This window comes from Vespula vulgaris, chromosome 3 (genome assembly GCF_905475345.1).
Source record: "Vespula vulgaris chromosome 3, iyVesVulg1.1, whole genome shotgun sequence".
NCBI lineage: Eukaryota > Metazoa > Arthropoda > Insecta > Hymenoptera > Vespidae > Vespula > Vespula vulgaris.
Window position 1 is genome coordinate 2,611,335 of NC_066588.1, and position 24,441 is coordinate 2,635,775.

General features: G+C 35.7%; 1 protein-coding gene across 2 annotated transcripts in view; it reads right to left on the minus strand.

Moving 5' to 3' along the window:
* Positions 1 to 24,441, minus strand: part of LOC127062538 (fibrillin-1) — a 130,336-nt gene that overhangs the window by 11,732 nt on the left and 94,163 nt on the right. For both annotated transcript variants that reach the window (XM_050990968.1, XM_050990969.1), the window contains 13 exons: positions 19,613 to 24,373; positions 18,831 to 18,944; positions 18,592 to 18,705; positions 18,349 to 18,454; positions 17,876 to 18,065; positions 17,453 to 17,642; positions 16,045 to 16,159; positions 14,289 to 14,425; positions 7,937 to 8,076; positions 5,181 to 5,283; positions 3,884 to 3,909; positions 1,737 to 1,811; positions 1,143 to 1,443 (listed from right to left, as the gene is read on the minus strand). In XM_050990968.1, coding sequence (XP_050846925.1) covers positions 1,143 to 1,443; positions 1,737 to 1,811; positions 3,884 to 3,909; positions 5,181 to 5,283; positions 7,937 to 8,076; positions 14,289 to 14,425; positions 16,045 to 16,159; positions 17,453 to 17,642; positions 17,876 to 18,065; positions 18,349 to 18,454; positions 18,592 to 18,705; positions 18,831 to 18,944; positions 19,613 to 24,373 — 6,372 coding nt within the window. The remainder of the gene's footprint in view (positions 1 to 1,142; positions 1,444 to 1,736; positions 1,812 to 3,883; positions 3,910 to 5,180; positions 5,284 to 7,936; positions 8,077 to 14,288; positions 14,426 to 16,044; positions 16,160 to 17,452; positions 17,643 to 17,875; positions 18,066 to 18,348; positions 18,455 to 18,591; positions 18,706 to 18,830; positions 18,945 to 19,612; positions 24,374 to 24,441) is intronic.

Genomic DNA, 24,441 nt, shown 5'->3' on the forward strand with positions numbered 1-24,441 from the left:
TTTTATTTATGTATTTATAAAAATTAAAACTATCTGTATATATATATATATATATATATATATATATTTATATATATATAAATTCTTATAAAATATAAATAAAGATAATGGATTTTTGTTACGATGAGTGAAAAAAGGGATTCAAAAAGGGTTTCAACGTGAACAAAGTGTTCGAACTATTCTTCGAAAGTGTGATACGTATTTACATAGGTACATCGATTTTAAATTCGATATTCCACGTAAAAGCGTACGTTTGGTTCAAAAATTTCTCTGTCTCTCTTTCTCTTTCTATCTATCTATCTATCTATCTCACTCTATCTCTCTTCCTTTTTCTCTTTTTCTCGATTTCCTCGAAATTCGTAAAACAGAATGACAGAATTGTAGTACCAGATGAAAAGGAGCACTTTCAACGATGGTTGCTTTTCCATTCGCACGCTTTTTAATACCCTTCACTCGACGTTCCTCATCGCTCGGTGAGGAACAAAATAGAAAATATAGAAAATAACATGGAAGGTTGGTCCCCCTGTCACTAATTAAACTTTCAAACGTAACGCGACATAATTATGTACTTTAAAATGCAATTTTTCCTTGTGTGTCCTTAACGCGCAACATATAATTATATACACTACACACATATATATATATATATATATATATATATATATCACACAGTATTCGCGAATAACGAAAATGAAATATTTACAAATTAAAAGGAGAAAGCGTTGTGATTAGAGGTTCAAAAGAAAGAAAAAAAAAAAAGAAAGAAATGGAAAGACAAACGAACAAGAAAAGAAAAAAAAAAAAAGAAAAAAAATCCAGAGAATAATACGAAAGGAACGTCGAGCGCGATGGTCGTGTTTTTATCGAGGAAAGTGAGAGACTTCTTTTGCAACAAAAAAAAAAAGAAAAAAAGGAGAGAGGGTAAAAAAATAAAAGAAAGAAGAGCGGAAAGCAAAAGCGAAAAGCAAAAGAATATATCGGAAGGGTCGTATGGTTCTCTTTCCAACTTGCATTCTCCCACCGGACCACTATCCCTCTCTCGCTCTTTACTAACCACCCTCTCTTCCTTTCAACCTCATTCCCCTTCAAACCTCTCTATCAAGAAGCCGCAGGGCTAGGTAGGAAGCAACGAGTACACTTACAATCTCCAATAGGATAGGCCATCGATGAGGAGATCCGTGAAGAAGAAGAAGAAGAAGAAGCAGCAGAAGCAGAAGAAGAAGAAGGAGAAGAAGAGGAAGAGGAAGAAGAAGGAGAAGAAAGAGGAGGAGGAGGAGGAGGAGGAGCTCGAGGTTGGTTCCTCTGTACGGGATGGATCTCGTGATAAGCTGCCCTCGCGTCTTGATAACCATTCTGCTGATGTTCCCGATAAGCACGCTGTACGGCATACGCCCCTGAGAAGATCCTGGTGTACCTTAGATAGCAACCGCTTGGTATCTGCCACTGCAAATCGAATTATTTCTTTCACGAGCTTCCTACTTTCTATATATCTCTTTCTCTCTCTCTCTCTCTCTCTCTTTCTCGTCCTTTCTTTCTTTCTTTTTTTCTCTGTGTCTTTCTCCGTCTCAATGTCCCTCCGTCTCTGTCTTCTTCGTTCTAATAAAGTGAGTAGACTCTCATAAAAAGATTGAGACAGAGATAGAGGGTGAGTGAGAGAGAGAGAGAGAGAGAGAGAGAGAGAGAGAGAGGGAGAGAGAGAGAGAGAGAAAAAAAAATTATGTGACATCAAGACTCACCCCATAAGCGGAAGTCGGCATCGGTTGGGGTGGCCTTCCGGGACACATCAACATTCTCCTTCGGTAGATTCTCGGCTAAACGACGAAATAAGTGCAAACGTAAGATCTTCTAATATTTTTTAAGTGGAATGAGTATGGAGAGAGAGAGAGAGAGAGAGAAAGAGAGAAAGAAGGAGAGATAGGAGAAGGAAAGAGGGTGGAAAAATGTGCCAGGTAATAGAAGTAACGACGGAGATATTTATCGAACGTTTTATATAGTTAATGATTTCATATATCAGATTCCGAATAATTTTTCTTTTCTTTTTCTTTCTTATATAATAGATATGATAAAACGAAAGAAGATATTTAATTACATTTTTAACAACGATTTTAAACATATCGAATGATTTTCTACGGGAAAATATTTTAGATTTTTATATTTTGTATTTGTCGAACGATATTATTTAAGATAGAATTCTTCTTCAGATAATTCTTTTCTCATCAAGATAAATACGAATATATGAATATTTCAGAAGCGAATTTTTTTTTTTTTTTTTAGATAATAATCGTTTTTATTCTCGTGTCGGATAATTAAACAAAGACGGGTATATTTACGGCAAGATTTTCTAAGTCGACTCATATTATTTAATATCGATTTTTTTTTTTTTTTTTTTTAGATAACTCTTTTCTTTTTCAGGACAATGATGAAAATATTTCAGACGTGATTTCCTTAGGTAATGATCGTTTTTCCCTTGAGTCGGATAATAGGACAAAAACGTATATATTTACGACACCAATTTAAATGCCGTATAATTTTATATAAGATCGAATATTTTTTAGATAATTCTTCTTCTTCTTCCTTTTCTTTTTTTATACCAGATATAATAAGATAGAGATGGAGATACATATTTAAGTGGATTTTATATACCATATGATTTAATATGAGATCGAATCTTTTCCAGTTTGATTTTATTCAAGAGAGTTTTATACCGGGCGATTTCATACATCGAATATTTCAACGATTTCACACGTTGCATCGTTTCTGTTTTCTTTCCTGGAAAAATGCTATACCTTCGAGATATCCATTCGACGTCTTTTCTTATACGAGAAGACAAGCGAGTTTGTGTACGTACAACCTCCTGAATTCTTTCAACCGGGATATCGTCCGAGTATGTAACTATAGGAAGCGAATTGACAGGCCGATAAAGATGTCTCTATCCTTTTTCATTTTTCTACTAGAAACTAGGATTTTCGCATTTTCTACTATACCGTTGCCATTGCTGTTGCCGTTACCGTTGCCATTGCCGATTCCTGTTTCAAACTTTTGACTTTTCATACTCGACCAAAAATGTATACGATATAGTCACCTATGAATTTACACGGAATTCCGGCTACAAGCCAAACTGAACTAAACTTGTTTCGAATAATGATACCGAGAAATAGTTATGCGAAAACTTTCATGCGAGAAGAGAACGATAAAAGTATACTTATAATTTATTCCCGAGTTATTATACGTTCATTTCTACTTATAGTTATGTAGACGTATCGCGATACCGCACGGTTATTATTTTTCTGTTTTCTTTTTTTATTTATTTTTTTGTTTGCTTTTGTTTTTCCTTTTGTTTAGTTTAACGTAACAAAATTATTCGTTTTAATAGGATAATGTAAGTAATAATGATAATAGTATTTAGTAACATTTAATATAATCAATTTTTAATACGAATTATTCATAATATTTTCAACGATTAAGTTAATTACGTTAAAAGAAAAAGAAAAAGAATAAAAACAAGAATACATACATATGTACGTACATACACATATACATACATACATACATACATCGACTTTTGTTGTTTCCTTCAAAGGACATTTTCCGATATCCGATCGTTAACATTGTCGTCGATACGATTTCAATGATTAAAAATTTTTCGAAATAATCCCAGTCGTTTTACGATGGAATCGATAAAAAAAAAAGAAAAAACAGGAAAGGATAAAGAAAGAGAGAGAGAGAGAGAGAAAGAGAAAGAGTTAAGAATGGAAAGAACAAAACGGAATTATGTTTTTACTCGATAAAAGGAGAAGGAAGGAGATAGAAACATTTGGGTTCGAGAGACTTTCAAGCTTACAGAAAACCCATTCGATCTCCAATGTGTTTTCTTTCAACTCACCTCGGCATCCTGTCGTTGGTCGGATTCTGAAAATGTACGAGTCACGAGATAAGTATGATTAAATTCTCTTAAACGTCTTCGATATCGAGACGATTATAAATTTAGCGAATAGATATTTTATTTTCTTCTTTTTCTTAAAACGATGTTAAAAACGAGTACGTTTCAATTTCCAGAAATTGTTTTTGCAATTAAATCTATTTTTTGATTCAATTATTTAACATCGTAATGAAATAGATAATAGAGCAAGTAAAATGATTAATTCAGATAAAATAATTTTTCAAGTTATCGAGATCGATCGATTCTTTGAATTTAACAAGCGGATTAGTTTCTCTTCATATATGTGTGTGTGTGTGTGTGTGAGGTTGGATATATGTATGCTAAGATAGAGTATTATATGTGCGGTTGAAACATGATCGTTTGAAATTGATTAACGAGATTACTGTGAACATCGAATATTCGACGGAACGTGGTTTGATATAGAATGGATCATTCGATCTCAACGAATATATCACATTATATCATTACATCCGTCATCGAACTATCTATTTATGATACACGTTGATTTCAAATTTTAATTCGTGAAAATCCGTTGTCCCAATGGATTTTCTCATGCTTTGAAAATTCTCTAACGATATATATATACATATATATATATATATATATATATATATATATATATATATATATATGTATATGTATGTATACACCATTACACTGAGTTAAAATGTTCAAACTGATTTTACGCTTGCAAGACCGTAGTGCGTTTGGTTATAACAGGATTTGTCATCCTGCAACCGCGGAAAACGTAAAATATCACTTTAGACTAATTATGTATATATATATATATCCTGTCGCGTTTCGGGAAACTAATCATTTCGACGATGTTACAAAAATCGATTATACGCGTATGACGTGATAAATTTCAAATATGAAAATTTAAGACGACCATGATCGTAATGACCAACGAAATTAATAACGCGATTTAACTTAATATTCGCGTGGACGGTTAAATAAAAAATATATATATAAAAATAAAAAAATAAAAAACAATAAAAAGAACAGAAAAAAATATAAAGAAAAACAGAAAACGAAAAAGAAATCAAAAAAAAAAATACGAAAAAGAAAAAGAAAAAGAAAAAAATTACTATCCTCAAGATTAATATTCTTCAATCAATACGATTACGAAAACATAACATATGACATTACAGTGTGACACCTCGATATCGGTTGATGTGGTTTCTCCAAGGTCTCTTTACCCTAAACAATCTCGAAACATTTACCCATTGCATAAATTTACCTCGAATGTGTACGGAGAAATGGCATTCGGCCTGATTTCCGGCAGCATCGGAAGCGATGTAGCGCACGTTGTGAACCCCGGGATACATCAGTTGTCCTGGTTCCTATCGTGGAAACGCAGAGAGCATTAACTTTTCACGTTATCCGCCTAGTGTGGCTGCTTTGAGATTGAAATATTAGGAGCCTTTAGCGATAACCACGAAGCTACCACCTCCATTATCCACGTGGTATACTTCATGATATACTAATTAATTCTCTCTCCTCTCTCTCTCTCTCTCTCTCTCTTTCTTCCTCTATCTTTTTCTTTCTCTTTCTCTTTTTCTCTCGTACTCTCTCTTTCTTTCTCTTTCTTTCTCTTTCTCTATTTCTCTCTCTCTCTCTCTCTATCTCTCCATGTTTCACCTTTTCTCGAATTAAAATTTGTTATCTATTCGAAAGTAAGAAAAGTTTATACTTGTTCTGAGAAATTCTGAATGAATTATTTCAAATAGGATAATATGTTTTAAAAATCGTAAATACTCTAATGGCCCATGGCAAATGAGCATAAGTCGGATGTAATTTAATAATAAATTATTTCTATAATGTGCTGATATATATTCTTTTTCTTTCTTTTTTATATATTTATATAAAATTTGTAATGAATATTTATAATAATTCATAATGAATTGTTTTATATAACATTTACGTATTATAAATTACTGATATTTGAAATTATAAATTATAGTATATAAAAATCATTTGAAGAACGATATAATTTTTAATCATATCAAACAGGACATGTTAAAAATCGAGATTTTTCTAATAATTGAACAACAGATTATAAATTAGGTTTATTATAATTCACAGAGAAAGAGAGAGAGAGAAAGAGAGAGAGAGAGAAAGAGAGAGACAGAATAATACTTACAAATTATAATATTTGAAATTAGAAATTATAACATACAAAAATCAGATGTTAGATTTCGAAAGTGAAACTTGTTAACGATTACCTTGCTTTTTCTTTTTTTATTTATTTTTATATCTTGTCACATTGTTTTTACAAAATATATTCGCGTGTCAGAAAGGAAAGGTCAGTAACGTAGAATATATTAAGGTAGTATCTCGTTTTAACAAAAATTCGTTTAAGTCTTACTATTTCGGCTATTCGGCAGAGATTTAATCGAATACGATAATCTAACGATTTTCTCGCGTCTAATTTCATCGACATAGAGATACCAAATTAAATGAAGGAAATATTAATTATTTCGTTCCTTCAACACATTCCGAGATAATATCTATCTGGACGGTGAATGATATCACCTCGATATCCAACTTCTATTTCGTGCGTCAATTTCTGCGATGGCATATACATCTATATACGAGGTTATTCGCGATACGAAAAGGTTAATGAACAATACGAGGAAAACGAGATGCAATTATCGTTAGATGAGTAAATTACGTTAGATGAATTCTCTAAAAGAGAGAGGGAGAGAGAGAGAGAAGATCGATGACTAATCGTGGACGAAAGTTTTCAACTTAAAGCTTGAACGAGCAGAGAGAAAAAGAATTGGAAGAAAGAAGATGAGAAGAAATAAAAAAAAGAAAAAAAAGAAAAAACAGAGAGAGAGAGAGAGAGAGAGAGAGAGAGAGAGGGGTAGAAATAAAAAATAAAAAAAGAAAAAAATAAAAAAAAACTATATAATAAAGAACTTTCCACAGGACTATATTTTTTTGTTCCCTTTTGGTAATCTCATCTCCCTGTCTTATGTCTTCTCTCTCTCTCTCTCTCTCTCTCTCTCTCTCTCTCTCTCGCTCTATCTCTTGTTCTCTCTTTTTTTTTCTTTTTTTCTCTTTATCTTTTTGGTTCCTTCGAAACTGCCCTTCGAGTAATTAATGAACGAAATCTCGAAGAACGGGGAGATAAGCGCACGAGATTGGTAAGTTCGATCGTTAGGCGAGACTTTTAATAAAGCTCTCGTTTCCCGAGAAAAAGAAGAGAACTGAATGGAAGAGGAAAGGGTTGAAATAGAGAAGAGAAGTGGAACCGCTTGTTAAGGTTTCGTACTAACGCCCTTTAAACGCTCGTCTTCGTAATAAAACTCTGGGACAGAAAGAATGAAAAAGAGGAAGGGAGAGAGATGGAGAAAGAGAGAGAGAGAGAGAAAGAAATGAAGAAGATGAGCTTTTCTTGCCGCAAGCTTGTAAACTCTTTAACAGAAAGAAGATACATTTCTTTCTTTCTTTTCTTTATTTATTTCTTTTTTTCTTTTCTCCTTACATAATCTATTACCTGCAATGTTAATTTTCTTTTTATTTTCATTTCGTATTATACATTATATTCTTCTATTTTATTATATATATATTTCTTTTAAATATATATACATATATATATATTTATATATTATTATAATATATAAGAGAAAGTAGTAATGTCTATATATTTATATTTATACACAATAAAATATATATTTTAATATAAAAAATAATATAATTGAATATTGTTATATAGTCTCTTAAAAAAAGAAAAAAGAATAATAACGTATTCCATTATTATTAAATAATATCTATTTTCTATTATATTACTTTTCCTTATGAAATAATTTTATTATATGATTTTTCGTATTATTACGTATAATTATTTTTTTTTTCAATCTTTCTCCCATTCTCTCTTTCTGTCTTTCTCTCTCTCTCTTTCTCTCTCTTTCTCTCTCTCTCTCTTTCTTTCTCTATATCTCTATTTTCCTCTTTATTCCTCTCAGAGAGGTAATGCCGTTCACTCACCCTCGTTTTGTAAATTCTCTCGACTCCGACGTTGTCGGTGAACGTAGGTTCCTGCCAGAATATCAAACGGTTTGGTTCGCCTGGACTTAAGCGCACTTCAAAGGATGTCGGGCAGGTCGAAACTTTAGGATTCTCAGTGTCTGAAAATCAGAGTAAACGCAATGTGAGATACATAGATACATATATTATATACCTGTTCAAATGTTAATATATGTATCTACAATATATCCATATCTACATATAATATTTAATCGTTCTAAATGATATACGTTTGAGATTAATAAACAAAAAATTATTAAAAATTTTCAATTCCACATTAAACAGTTCGAGTTTATATTTAAATAAAATGTAAAAGAAAAGAAAGAGATATTATTAGTGTCGTTAAACATTTAGATCGAAATAAAGAAAAAAGAATTGTCAATTTTATTAAACGTCACGTTTAATATAGAATATTTTTCTCTCGTGAACGGAGAAACATTAAAAGAAAAAACATAGAGAGAAATTTAATGTTTATTTTAAAGATCATCAAAGGGATAAAATCCTGATCGAACATAATTTATTGAGTGCTTCAGTTAGTTACTCAACAAATACACATGAATACATAAACACGTAAACACAAATATAAACACGCACACAAACAAATAAAGTCACGCGCGTACACGATTCTTTCTTCGTACTTTCCGTTTAAAATTCTTTCTCGACAACGACGACGAAAGACCATAACGATAAACATTAACCGCAACGAGTCTCTTAAGAAACCAACGAGGACGCTGGCTTTTCCTTTAATGAGATTAGTAAACCGAAAACTCTTTGCGGAAAAAGGAATCGAATAATATGAAAATGGCCATTCAAAGTTGAATTCATGAAAATTTCACTATTAATTATTTTCTTGTAAATAAAAGTTATTTAATTTTATATTATTAAATATAAGTTATTTTATTATATATTATTTTCATCTTATTCATAAAACAAGCAATAAATAGGCATCTATATTTTACAATAAAATATATAAATCTAATTCGAAATTTCCGATATGTATATATATATATATATATATATATATATATATATATATATATATGTACCATATATTTTTACGATATATACATACGTATCAATGATCTCATATAAAATCTATGTGTGTGTATGTATAAAAAAAATAAATAAATTTCGATATAAATATTATTTTATTACCCTCCACACGCGTGATACATAATTTTACAACAGATACGTTCATATCAAATACAAATCATATAAAATCTATGTATGTACGAAAATAAAAATTAATAAATAAATTTCAATACGAATATTTTGTTATTATACCCCACACGTGTGATTACATAATTGTATAAACAATAAATACGTATCAATAAATCCTATGAAATTTATGTTAACAAAAAAAAATTTATATAAAAATATTGCCTCTGCAAAAATCATAACACAAAACTATTCCATTGCTAATTCTATTGCTATTCATGCTATTCATCATCTATTTATCTTTAGATAAATAATTGCAAGTTATGTTTATCCTAATCTATTTATCATACCCGTGCCTTTCGGTCTTTGTTATCTTACCCCTCTGTTATCTTACAGTTCCATCTTATCATACAATTCCCTCGAAAACTAAATTAACCTAAGTTAACAGTCCTTAACGGATGCGTTAATGATGATAAAAAAGAAAAACGAAAGATCGAAAAGAAAAAAAAAAAGAAACAAAAAATGAAAAGAACATAAAAAGAAAGAAAATAATAAAACAATAAAAAAATTGATACGCCATTTATTATCTTACCGTACTTATTCCTAACAATTTTATATTATCATAAAATCAACAGTCCTTACCGGATACGTTGTCTATGATAAAAAAAAAAGAAGAGAAGGATAGAAAAAGAAGAATAAAAAGATTGATATAAGATGTACAATAATATACAAGCATAGATTATTCCGTTTCCTTTGCCAAAACGATCAACCGAGTATAGTCGTTCAAAACAAGTCGTTCGGAAAAGTTTTGAAATGACTAATTAAGTGGAGTTTGGTGGTGAGTAGAGTTTACCAGGAGGAATCGAAAGTTCAACGGTGTATATTCAACGGAGCAATTGGTGTACGGTTGGCCGATCTTCTTTCTTGATCTCTATCATCTTAAATAAAGAAAGAAGGGGAAGAACACTAGTCCATCCCTAACGCAAGGAAGGAGAAAAAGTTTTCTTTAAAGGCGTATCGAACCTATTCCTCACCCCTCAATCCTCTCAACCCCCTCTTCACAATCTTCCAATCCTCCAATCCTACCATCCCCTTGCTTTCACTAAAGTTTCAACCCCAATCGAGTCCCTCTCCACCCTTCTCCTCTTTACCAACGATGACGACGACGACGACGACGACGACGACGACGACGACTACAACGAAAGACGAACTTCTTTTACCGCAGGATATCTCGCTCGATTACTTCCCTCTTCGATCGTTTCACCTCTTCGATCTACAATCGGTGAAATTCAACGTTTAATATCTTTCTTCTCTTACGAATTCGTTTCGATCGTTATCGACTTTCTTCCACTATTCGATTCAAAGATCGATATTATCGACTCGATTATTTCTTTTTCTTCTTCTTTCTCCCAGTTCGTTCAGTTTCAGTTTCGTTCTTTCTTTCTTTCTCCTTTTTTCTTTCCTTTTTTTTTCTTCGCTGATTCGTTTCCTTTTTTCCTTTTTTTTAGTTCGTTTAACTTCCGTTGTGTGCTTATCGATGTTAAATGATGAATGATATACTGTATGTATATAAAGATCGACGACTATTATACGCGAGGAAGTTTAATTATTATTCTTTTCTTTTTTTATTTATCTCTTTTTCTTTTTTCTTTTTCTCTTTCTCTCTCTTTTTTTTGGATAGAAAAATGGTATCGAAGTTTTGAAATATTATGTATATATGAGATATGATTGGTATTTTAAGAATTGATCATTGATTAGGAAAGCAATAAAAATATATATGTATATTTTATATGGCAGAATGATTTCGATATTTTTGAAGTATCAAAAAAAGTCATTGAAAAAAAAAAATAGGTTCAATATTTCAACAATTAATCATTGATAAAGACGACAGATCAAATAAATCGTTAACAAGATTTATTTGTTATTTGTTCATTTAAAAATCAGCTGTGATGAATAACTGAACTATATACATATATATACACACATTTATATGTATATATATATATATATATATATATATATATATATATATATTGTTTTGTATACGGCAGAATAATACCAATATTTTTGATCTCTTAAAAAAGTTATAAAGAATGTCCAACAGTATTTAACAATTAATCATTGTAGAAATAAAATGTAGGTAACTAGGTATCTCATTACGACGATTTATATCTTTGAAAAATTTTTAGATTCAACGTAATCATTTATATATACATACATACATACATACATACATACATACATACATACATACATACGTACGTACACACACACACATATATATATATATATACATATACATATATATATATATTATCAAAACATATGAGGAACAATGAGAGAAAGGAGATAGATCAAAAGTTAAAGAGAGAAAGAAAAAGTCATTCTGTCACTAGAGAGAAAAAAAGAAAAAAAAGAGAGAGAGAGATCTATTACCTCTCTTGGAAACTGAACTCGTTGGTCCAGCATAGGTGAGACACTATCACCGTCATGTGAATACGTAAGAGGCACATAAAACGTAAGCATGTGGAAAAGAGATAGATCAAGAGCGAGAGAAAGATAGATAGAGAGAGAGAGAAAGAAGAAGAGAAAGAGAGAGAAAAAGATAGATAGAGTGCGTCTGTAAAAAAGAGAAAGAGAGAGAAACACAGAAAGAGAGAATGAGAGAGACAGAAAGAGACAGAGAATCTCTACATTAGATTTATGCCACGAAAAACGCGGAAACGCAGAGGACTGGTGATATGCATGTTCCACGTCGCGACGGGTTACACGAACCGGAAGCATCGGACAGTGATGCTGTGTATTATCTCGATGGCAATGTGGATCGATCGTAAATCTGAACAGCACGAACGCGAAATAACGCATAATAACGATCCCTCTTTCATACCTCCATACCTCCGTTCCTTCGTTTCTCATTTTACTCGCTCGAATATCAAAAATTTTGTTTCCTCTGTTTTCTTTTTTTCTTTTTCTCTTGTTTTTTTTTAATTTTTTCTCTTTTTTCTTTTTTTTTCTCCCCTGATAAAAAACATTAATCTCCAGTCCGTTGCAAAGGATTTAAAAGGCAGGAAAAAATAGATCAATCGCCATTTATTTATCATTTCTTCAAATTCCCGTACGAGTTGGGCGACACATTTTTTTAACACGACAATGCAAAATTCTTTCCATCGTTTTTTCGTATTATCATTTTTTTCTTTCTCTTTTTCATTCTTTTTTTTCCCTCCTCTTTCTCGCTCTACTTCGTTCGAACGAAAATTTCCCTTCTTCTTTTTCTCTTTTTTCTTTCCGAATAAAAAAAAAAAATATTAATACGTTACCTGTTCTAAAGGACAAAAAGAAAAATATATTAATCGTTATCATTTGTTCTAAACTGCATAAGAGTCGTATAATAACTTAATTCTAACAATTTTCATTTTAACAAAATATAAAATTTTACTTTTCATATTCCTTTTTCTTTTTTTTTTAGATAAGTACACATTAATTCGAATTCGATTAAACAATAACACAGAAGAAAACAATCGTTTGACTCTTTGTACAAATTATAAAAAAAAAAAATAGTATGAGTTGTAATCATGAGTAGACACGATATAATATTCTTTATCATCTCTCTTTTCCGTATATCCATTCACACACACACATACACACATTCTTTTTCATCCGTTTTGTACCATCGTCGTCATCGTCGTCGTCGTCGTAGTCGTCGTCATCGTCGACGTTGACGTCGACGTCGTTGTCGTGTAGATGGCCACGTCGGGAAATGAGGAGGAAATGTACGAGTTCAGAGAGAACGAGAGAGCACACGACGTACGGCATATTTATGCGCAGTTCGCCGTTGGTTGGAAGCTATCGCGTTTCTCCGGAGACCTGTATTTCATATTTCGTCCACGCGCACATCTCTAACGACGTGACGTCGTTACGTCGAATTTAGGCGACTCTCGATGACAACTGCCGCCTAGCCCTTCTATCTATTTTTTCTATTCTTTTTTCCCAATTTTTTCTTTTTTTCCTTGTCCTCCTCATTTTTTCCTTTGTAATGCAAAATTTGAAAGATAAAAAAAAGAAGATCCGCCATTTTCGTAAATTTCGTCAATTTCATCAACGATATATATGTATATAATTATAATATAATTTAATTAAATTAAATGTAATATAATTTAATAAAAATTAACAAAATATATATATATATCTTTTAAGAAAATTTCTATTAAATTATATTTTCAAATCAATCATTCATTTTCGACGGTTTTTTCGTGACGTTTGTTTAACGTGTCGATTTTGAGCGACTCTCGTATTTCTATCTTTTTTCTTTCTTCACAATCTATTTAGCTTTCCTTATCGTTCTCATTTGTTCTTTCACATCTCTCGTTTGTATGGCTATATAAGAATCTTTCAATTATTTTAAAAATCGATTAATCCCTTTTTGGATCAATTTTGTTTCTCCGGATTACATAGAAAAACATTTCGTTAATTAAACTTAATCTTACAATTGGAGAAAAAAATATGTCTTCTTAAAAAATCGATTAGAAAACTTTTGTCTTCTCTTGCACTATCGATTGTGTTTCCTTAATCCATAAAAAAAAAGGGGAAAAAGAAAAGAAAAATAAAATAAGATATCTGGTAGATTTACAGAATCGATTTTTGTTCACTATCTTATGACCAGTCAATGTATCTATTAAATATGTAGTTTTTATTCGATCACGATCTCGATTCTCGATTATCCCTTGTCAACTTTAAGAAGAAAAATGTATTACCAACGTATCTATTCGTTCGTGAATTCGAGAATGACACGTATCCTTATTTGTATTCGATCGGTCTTCGAACGAAATGATCAAGCGTGTTACGTGCGAAATGCGATAGGAGATATTCGGAAGCATTTAAACGATTGAAATCGGAATGAATCGAAGAACCATATGACACTTTGTGATGTCTATCGATATACAAGGTGACTTGAACGAACGAGTCAATAGGGATTTTACATACTCGACGTTGATATATGTAAATAGACACATACATAAATACATACGTACGTAAGTAAGTATATGTACACGGTTATACTTTTTTCTCTGTGCATGTATGTGTATATCTCTGTATATGTATTTATGTATGTATCAATTGTATTAGTTTGGAAGGATGACATTCATCCATGTTAACTCACCTCGAACACGTATGACGATTCTGCAAGTGCTCGTATAATTAGACACGGGTGACCAAGCTGTGAATGTGACAACGGTGGTGCCTGCTGGTAAATCGGCTTGTAACTGTTTGGCCCACGAAGGTGAGGCGTCCACGTATCTGAAGAATAATAATAACAAAACATAACGATAACAAAAACGATAACGATAACGATAACAACAAAAGAACAACTAAAAGAAGAAAGAAAAGAAAGGACGAAGTAGTCGGAGAAGAGATATGTAAATAAAAGAGAAGAAACTGATGGCTTTTATAGATCGTATAGATCTCTTATGGACTCTAATAAATCCGTTTAAAATAGAAAGAGACATATCGTATCGTACGATCGACGTGATATCCGTTTGATCGACGCCTTGTTAGCATATAAATGCTCATCGAACGTGATCTTCAGCTGATTGACGCGTAATGCGTCGCGACGCGCCTGGAGATACTAGATAACTCTCTCTCTCTCTCTCTCTCTCTCTCTCTCTCTCTCTCTCTCTCTCTCTCTCTGTCTCTTTCTCGTGTATGTTTCATCCTTCTCGTCGTTAGAAGGGACGATGATGACTATGAGATGGATGACGATGAAGATACGCACGGATTCTCTCGTACACTTGCTTAAGTGCAAATGCACGAACGAGCACGGACTGCCGGATAGATCCTAACCCGTGTATCCTCGACAGGAATCCTGTAAGCTCGTTTGGAATTCCCATTGTGGAACTACTACCACTCCTACTACTACTACTATTATGCTACTACTATTGCTGCAAAAGCAACTAGCATAGAACCAATATACTAACTACGTGCGTAACCGTCCCGCGGCTACCGATTTCCTTCTGGGTCAAGAGTTAAATGGTCTTTGTGAAAACTAACGATACATAAGCTCGGTATCGTTTAAACGAATCAATTTATACATACATATCGTTTTCTCTATGATCCTATCGATCTAGAAACGAAATATTTCTATAATCGTATAAGATAAGAGGAAGTAAAGATGTTATTATAATAAATGTTCCATCGACTTTTTTTATCTTCTTTTTTCTTTCATTTTATTTTTTCAACCTCAACAAGAATTTACTATGTAATTATTAAAAGGGTTCATTTCGATTGCAAACTAGTAGACACGCTATAAACTATATCGTGCGCATACCAACGTGCTAATTCTACGAGTTATTCATATTACGTCCTGATTTTGTTTTAGAGAGTTCGTACAGGTGGGGTTAGAAAGGGGAAGGGGGTTAGAAAGCGAGAAAGGAAATCGTAGCGAGGAAGCGAGGAAGAGTAAGTAGGGATAAGTGGGTAGTTGTAGTGGCTAAGCTATTTAACAATATTACTAATGTGCACAGTACTTGCAGTAATAATAATAATAATAATAATAATAATAATAATAATAATAATAATAATAATAATAATAATAATAATAATAACAACAACAACAATAATAATAGTAACAGTACTAATATAATAATGATACATTAATAATAATATTAATAATACTAATAATTATAATAAAAGACATAATGAGATAATGACGATAGGAGTAAGAAAGAGAGTCGAACGTGACAAGTTAAATGTGTATAATTAACGTAAATGCAAAAAGAGAGAGATAGAATTGACTAGATAGATAGATAGATAGATAGATAGATAGATAGATAGATAGATGAGTAAAACGATCGTGCAATAAACTGTAATTTTCGATGGATAGACATGATGAAAGCCTAGTAGATCAGGAATCCTCTTACCTCCACCAGTTCATGTTAGACTTTGGCTGAGGGAAGGAAACGCGTATCGTATTCTGCCTCGCGGGTAACTCCACGTCCATGTCCTGTGGGCATCTCACGAACGGCCTTGGCATGTCTGTAACGATAGAAGGTGGTCATTAGACCAAAGCAATTTTCCTCCCACGAGGAAAGGCATATCCTCCTCTTGCTTTTGCTCGTTGTCCGTTCTGACATATAAAATTACGAATCCCGACTAATTGCGATATAACTGAATGGCGTTTTAAACGAACGAAGGAACGAACGACAAATGTACGTAAATATGTTTAATAACGGACCGATTGTTTGCTTTCAATGCTTCAAAAACAGATTCTTTAAAACATAACTGAATGACTATATATGATGAAAAATAACGATGACTATCAACGAACAAACGTTCCACTATATTATACGTTCCATTAAAAGCTATTAACAAAGAACCGTCTAAAGGACTCTAGAGGGAAACGGCACCCTTTTTAGGATACACGCCAATTGGCATGCACTCCAACGGATATAGAGATACGAGTTATAAGGTCATTCGAAGAAATTAAAAAGTGCCATTTCTCGAACTACTATTCCTGTTCCTGATCGCATCATTTTACCAAGTCTCATTCTGATTATATCCGAACGAATGAAAATAGCGCGGTGGGAGTTAGAAAATTAAAAAAAAAAAAATAGAAAAAAAAGAAAAATGAAGGAGAAGAAGAAGGAGAAGGAGAAGAAAAGTCAAAGGTGGAAATGAAAGAAAAATGAAAGAAAAAGAAAGGAAGGAAAGATTATAACCTTCCCGTAAGCTCATTAAGATCTAGCGTTAACGTATGGCCTCGTTAGCACACAATCCTGCCTTTTACAATCCCTACCATAGAAAGAGAGAGAGAGAGAGAGAGAGAGAGAGAGAGAGAGAGAGAGAGAGAGAGAGAGAGAGAGAAGGACAGGGTTCCGTTATTAAAAGCTCTTTAGAACAGGACCACGTTGAACTAATTGAACGTGAACAGTCGTAATACGATTTTCGTCACGTATAAAAATAATCATCACCGATGACGTAAATCCTGCTTTTGTTGTAGAAACGATATCCGTTGAAAGCAGCCTCGGCACCGCTAATTATCCTATTACTTTGATCCATTCGCAAAGTGGAAATTGTGAACTGTGTATTTAGCGGAACGTAGATACCAGATAATCTTGCTAATCTTATCTCTTTTTTTTTTATCGGTTGGTACGGTTGGTTATTTTATACAAGAGAGAGAAAGAGAAAGAGAAAGAGAGAGAGAGAGAGAGAGAGAAAGAGAAAGAGAAAGAGAAAGAGAGAGGTATTTATCTATGATATTTCGCAATTTCCTGTTATAACGATGAAGCCCGTAATCGGATCGTCATTAGAAAGAGAACGCGTGATTACCTAGATCGTAACGAGAATCCACGAGCGTGTATTCGCGAAGGCACACTGGTTCTTTTCCGTTCCATCGACCATCGTTAACGCAATATCTCGTGTGAGGTCCTTCCAATTTAAATCCACGTCGACATCTAATATGACATCTAGCGCCGTGAGGGTAATCGGTCGCACCAGAATAGTGTCCAGGACATCGGATCTGTTTGACAATTTTTGACGAATATTAATAAATATAACGTTATAATTAAATTTAAGTAATTAATAGCGACGGAGTAATTTTACGGGGCTTAACGTCAAAGTGATTTTTTTTCTTTTTTTGTTAATTCGTCAACTAACAGATAGCCTGGTATTTTTAAAAATGAGAAATGTTAAAAAAAAAAAGAAAGAGGGAAGAGAAAAAAAGGAAATAATAAATAAAACGAGAGATGATACCTCGGCGTGCAACGGTGGTTCCATGGCGGGACACTTTGACTCCAGCGAGACGCATGTTCTCTCATCCGTAGACAAAACTAAATCGCCGTTGCACGTACAGTAGTAACTTCCTGGCGTGTTAATGCATTCGCCGTTACAACCACCGTTCCGGTTCAAGCATTCGTTTACATCCTGACACTGACTTCTGTTCCTGAAAGCGAACGCCCTACCATTGTTACTGGTTCCTTGATAATTTCTTGCTCCTTGCAAGGGAATATACAGTTCGCGTGATATCCTGACGGGTATTATCTGATTATTCGTAACTACGATCCCTCTAATTTCATCCTATTGACGTTCATCAACAATCGATGATACTTTAAAAGATATTTTCTTTTTTTTTCTTCTTCTTCTTCTTCATTTACAAAAAATGTTTGTTATTAACAAAAATAAAATAACGAACAAAAAATTAGTTAATTATATGTCACACCACTTGCCTGTGATTGAACACGTAGCCCGATCGACAATTGCACAGGAAAGATCCCACTGTGTTAATGCATTCTTGTTCGCATCTACCGTTACGCCACTCGCATTCGTTTATATCTAAATCGATAAAGTTACGAAATTATAATGATACGTGCTTTGTCTCGAATTCGAATTTGAATTCGAATTCTAGTTTGAATTCACGATTGGTAATATGTCAGTCAGGCGTTCGCACAAAGGAAAGCACTTTAACTTGCCTACGCATTCGGCTCCTTGTAATCGAAATCCTGGCGTACAGGTACAATGATACGAGCCAGGAGTATTGACGCATCTCTCTCTGCACGGTGAATCCTCGGCGCATTCGTCGATATCTGTAACGATGATGTGTAATTACAAAATCGAAGGACGATGATCGTGATTTCATATTTTTCTTACGTTTAAAAAAAGAAAGAAAAAGAAAAAGGATTTATCGTTTCATTAAGGTTTTTACACGAACCTACACAAGTGTCGCCCTCCGATCGATAACCTTCGTCGCATTCGCAACGATAACTGCCCAAGGTGTTGACGCATCGATTCGTCTTGCAAATTCCTGATGCACATTCGTCGATATCTATCCAAACGAGATTATTTTTTTTATGTTTTATATATATGTGTGTGTGTGTGCGCGCGTGTGTTTATAACGTTTAAATATATGTATATATAGATATATATAAAACGTTTAAATATATATGTGTGTGCGTATGTTATATAACATTGTACAAAAGACTAAGTTATTACAAGTGCACATTACACTTTTTAACAAAATAAAAATTGTTTTCAATCTGAAACTTCGAAAATTGTTTCGAAAACGATTGACTGAAAATTTGCAAAAACCAAAGAAAGAAAGGAATAGTATCGTTGTAAAGAGTATTTTAAAAGAGTTTTCGAATGACGTATCGCTCGTTACGTTGCCGTTTAAGATTTTCTTAAGAGTCACTGTTCTTGAGAGATGAGTTCGAAGTAGGAGAAATTACGATAAAGACGTGTTTTCTTTTGAAAGCAAAATTGACCTGTCTCGGTATTTTTCGAGAAAAGTCGTACAGATTTCATAATAATCCCGATGAACACTTTGGGACAGTCTGTACGTACAACATTATATTGGAAGCAAATAGGATATGTTGATAACTATAAATTCATCTTGAAGATGGATCGTTATAAATACGAATCTACAATAGCTATTCAAAGAATATATATACTTACGTAGATAGATATATACGTAGATACATCGGGAAAACTCACCTACACAAGTAGAATTCCGCATTTGATATCCTTCCCAGCATCCACACTTGTAAGATCCAACGGTGTTAATGCAAGCATGCTCGCACCCATGCCGACCAGAGCATTCATCCACATCGTGACACATCGAGCTGTTGGACTTGTCATACTGAAATCCCTCCTTGCAAGTGCATATCACCATACCGCCTTCGGCATTGCATATCTGCTCGCAACCACCATTATCGATCATGCAAGGATTTGAACGATGGCAGGTCTTATTCTTGATCTCATATCCTCTGGGACAATCGCAACGGAAAGAGCCCGGTCTATTGATGCAAGCGTGAGAACATCCACCGTTATCCACTTCGCACTCGTTCACGTCGACGCATGTTTTAGCATCGTCAGCCAATCGATAACCACTAGGACAATCGCACCTGTAGCTACCTTTTGTGTTTAAACATATATCAGAGCAGGACCCGTTTTCTACGTCGCACTCGTTTATATCGATACAATTTTTAAAGTCGATGTCGTCGAGCTGATGACCGTCTGGACAACGACAAGAAAAGGTACCTTCGAGATTGACGCAGACGTCCGAACAGCCGCCGTTCTCGAGGGCGCATTCGTCGATGTCAAGACACGTTTTCCCATCGTTATCTAAACGGAGACCAACGGGACAACTACAACGAACGCCACCGATGATGTTGAAACAGGCATGAGTACAGCCGCCGTTTTCGATCTGACATTCGTCGACGTCTATACAAGTTCGAGAATCGTTCGCAAGTACATGACCGTCCGGGCACTGACATTTGAACGAGCCCGGAGTATTGATACAATCGTCGGGACAATCGGCTATTTCCTTCTCGCATTCGTTAACGTCCACGCAATCTTTCTCGTCTTGACCAAGCTCGTAACCCTCGGAACAACTACAGAAATGACCTCCGATCGTGTTGGTGCATATATGCGAACAACCACCGTTTCCTTCGAGGCACTCGTTGATGTCCAAACAAGAGGATCTGTCGCTGTGCAAATAATGTCCCTCGTAACAAGTACATACGTAGCTACCAAGTAGATTCAAACAGTCGTGTGTGCAATTGTGCTCGCTCGTAAGACACTCATTTACGTCGACGCAACTCTTCTTGTCCTGCGGCATGAGAATATAACCGGTAGGACACTCGCAATGATATCCGCCCTCGGTGTTAACGCACGAATGAGAACAACCAGAATCAACGTCATTCTCGAATTCCTCGCATTCGTCGATGTCCTCGCAAGTACGAAGGTCCTGTTTCAATCTGAATCCCAACGGGCAAGAGCAACGAGTCTTGCCCGTACCATCGTCATGGTGACAACGATGAGAACAATTTCCGTTGTCGCGTTTGCAGCCATCGATCAAAACGCACGTCCTATTATCCGAATCAAGATCGTAACCCGTCGGGCAACCGCATCTGTAAGAGCCGACCGTGTTGAAGCAGGAATGCGAACAGGCACCATTTTCTTCTTGGCACTCGTCCGTGTCGTCGCAGAACGTCAATTCGTCGGGATTCACGCGAAAGCCCTCGTAACATTCGCACTTGAAACCACCTAAGACGTTCGTGCACCTTTGAGTACAATTGTCTTTAAGTTCCGAACACTCGTCAATGTCCAAGCAAGTGACGTTGTCCTCGGTGGACAAACGAAAGCCCGAGATACAGTCGCACGTTACCGTGCCATTCGAGGAATAACAAATGTCGGAACAACCACCGTTCTCAACCAGACATTTGTCCTCGTGCACGCAAAATTTCTTCTCCTCGTCGTCCAGGGTCAATCCGTCGGGACAGCTACAGGACACGTTACCGTTCTGATATTGACAAAAATGCGAACATCCGCCGTTGTCGATCAAACACTCGTCGATCTCCACGCACGTCTTCCCATCGTCCTCGAGTAGTTTGTAATTGTCGGGACAAGCGCACTCGTAGGCACCTTCCGTGTTGGCGCAAAAATGAGAACACCCGCCATTTTCTTCTATACACTCGTTCAGATCCTCACAGGTTTTCTTATCTTTCCCAATTTGATATCCCTTAGGACAATGACACTCGAAACTTCCGATCGTGTTAACGCAATCGTGAGAGCAAGGCTCGCTTATCTCGTTATTCGTTTCCAAACACTCGTTTATGTCAACGCAAGTTTTATTGTCCAACGACAAATTGTATCCCACGCGACAGGCACACTTGTAGCCGTTCGATTCGCTGATACACTCGTGCGAACAATCGCGATGAGCCTCGCAGTGGTCGATTTTTCTACACGTCCAACCGTCCGGTTCCAACGTGAAATCGTCGGGACACTCGCACTTGTATCCGTTACGGACGTTCACGCAAATATGACTACAGTTGTTTCTACCGGCGCACTCGTCCAGATCTATGCAAGTTTTTTTATCCTCGTCCAAGGTGAAATCCTCGGGACAGTAACAAATGTAACCGCCATCGAGATTCTCGCACTCGTGAGAACAATCGTGAAGATTCGTCGAGCACTCGTCGATGTCCTTGCAGGTACGTCGATCGTCGATCAATTCGTACCCATCGAGACAGCTACAGCGAAAGCTACCTTTGGTGTTGTTACAATGTTGCGAGCAAAATTTCGTGTCTAGGAAACATTCGTCTATGTCGATACACGTTCTTTCGTCCGTCGATAATTCGTATCCCGTTGGGCATTCGCAGTAATACGCACCCTCGACATTTTTGCAAATATTCGAACAAGCGTGCGACCCTTCGGTACACTCGTCTATGTCCCTACACGTTTTGCTATCCTCCAAAAGATCGAATCCTTCGGGGCAACCACATCGAATCTCTCCGTTCTCCTGTTCGCACGTATGAGAACAACCATGATCACTGGCGCAGGGGTCAACGATCCTACACGTACGCTCGTCTTCGTCGAGTTTCCAACCGATAGGACAGGTACAATTGTACGCACCAATCGTGTTTACGCATTCGTGAGAGCAATTGTGTTTGAGCTCGTTATTCCGACACTCGTCGATGTCCTCGCAAATGCGTTCTTCCTCCGAATAAAAATAACCCATTGGACAAGTGCAATTATACCTTCCCTCGAGATTTATACATAGGTTTTCGCAATCGTGCTCGCCGTTCTCGCATTCGTTCGCGTCGATACAAGTGCTATTGTCCCGGTCGAGTTGATATCCTTTCGGACAATGGCACTCGTAAGATCCTTCCTCGTTCTTGCAAATATGACTACAGTTATTTCTAGTATCGTCCGCACACTCGTCTATGTCCTCGCATATGGTACCACTCTCGTCGATTTTATATCCAAGAGGACATTCGCATTTGAAGGTAGATGATCCCAGCGGCAAACAGGCGTGAGAACAAGTGACGTTCCAACATGGATTCGATTCGGTACAAGTTATACGATCCTCCTCTAAAACCCAACCGGTCGGACAGGAACATCGATAGGAGCCGTATTCGTTGATACAAAAGTGAGAACAATCGTGATCCTCTTCCTCGCACTCGTCGATATCCCTACAGAGATTATTCTTATCCCTTCGAAATCCATTCTCACATTTCTCATCCTTGCACGTTAAACCATCTTCGAGAAGATCTAAACCAGGTGGACAAGTACATATATAACTACCATGAGTATTGACGCACTCGTGTGAGCAATCGTGCTCGTCCTCGAGACACTCGTCCATATCCGAACACGTTTTTCCATCCTCTTGTAATACGTAACCCTCGTGACAGACGCATCTATAAGTGTCGGCTTCTACTTCACAAGATTGAGAACAACCGGCGTTATCGCAGATATCCATTAAGACGCATTGAGTTTTGCTGGAGTTGAAAAACATTCCTTGAGGACAAGCACACTCGTAAGAACCTTCGGTGTTTCTACACTCGTGAGAACAATCGTCGAGACTTTCTAAACACTCGTTCACGTCGATACAGTTTCTTCCGTCCTTATCGATTTTAAAACCATTAGGACACGAACACTTGTAATCACTTTCCAAGTTGATGCAATCGTGAGAACAATCGTGAGTACCCTTTTCGCACTCGTCGATGTCCATGCAACGAAATTCCGTCACTAGCTCGTAACCCGTAGGACAGCTACAGAGATAACCACCGATAACGTTCGTGCAATTGTGCGAGCAACGATGACGTTCCATCTCGCACTCGTTCAAATCGATGCAACTTCTTCGATCGTCCTTAAGAAGAAAACCGTCGTGACAAACGCACTCGTAACTTCCGCGAATATTAATACACTCGTGTTCGCATCCATGACCTGGCTCGTTACACTCGTCAACGTCCGTGCAATTGAACTTGTCGTTGTCGCGTAAAACGAAACCAGCGGGACACGTACATGAGAAGCTGCCCTCTAAATTAACGCAAGAATGCGAGCACGGTGTATACGTACATTCGTTTATATCGATACAAGTTATGTTGTCTTCCAAGAGACGATATCCAGGATGGCAAATACATCGAGGACCTTCGTCCTCGATATACTGACAATCCTGAGAGCATGCTGGTTTCAAGGACGAACAGGTTCTCTCTTCCGTACACGTTACATTGTCTTCCTTCAATACCTGTCCCAAAGGACAACCGCATACAAAGGAACCCTCGATATTGCTGCAACTATGGGAACAGGCCAACGGTGATTTCGTACACTCGTCTATGTCCTTGCAGGACACCTCGTCTTCTTCCAGTTGGTAGCCGGAACGACAAACGCAATGATAACTACCTTCGTCGTTTCTACATTCGTGTTCGCAGCCGTGCGTTTCACCCTCGTCGCCTTCCACACACTCGTCGATATCTTAAACAACGAATATTAAATCGAACATCGAACTACATCCAATAAAATGTTCCAACCAATAAGATATA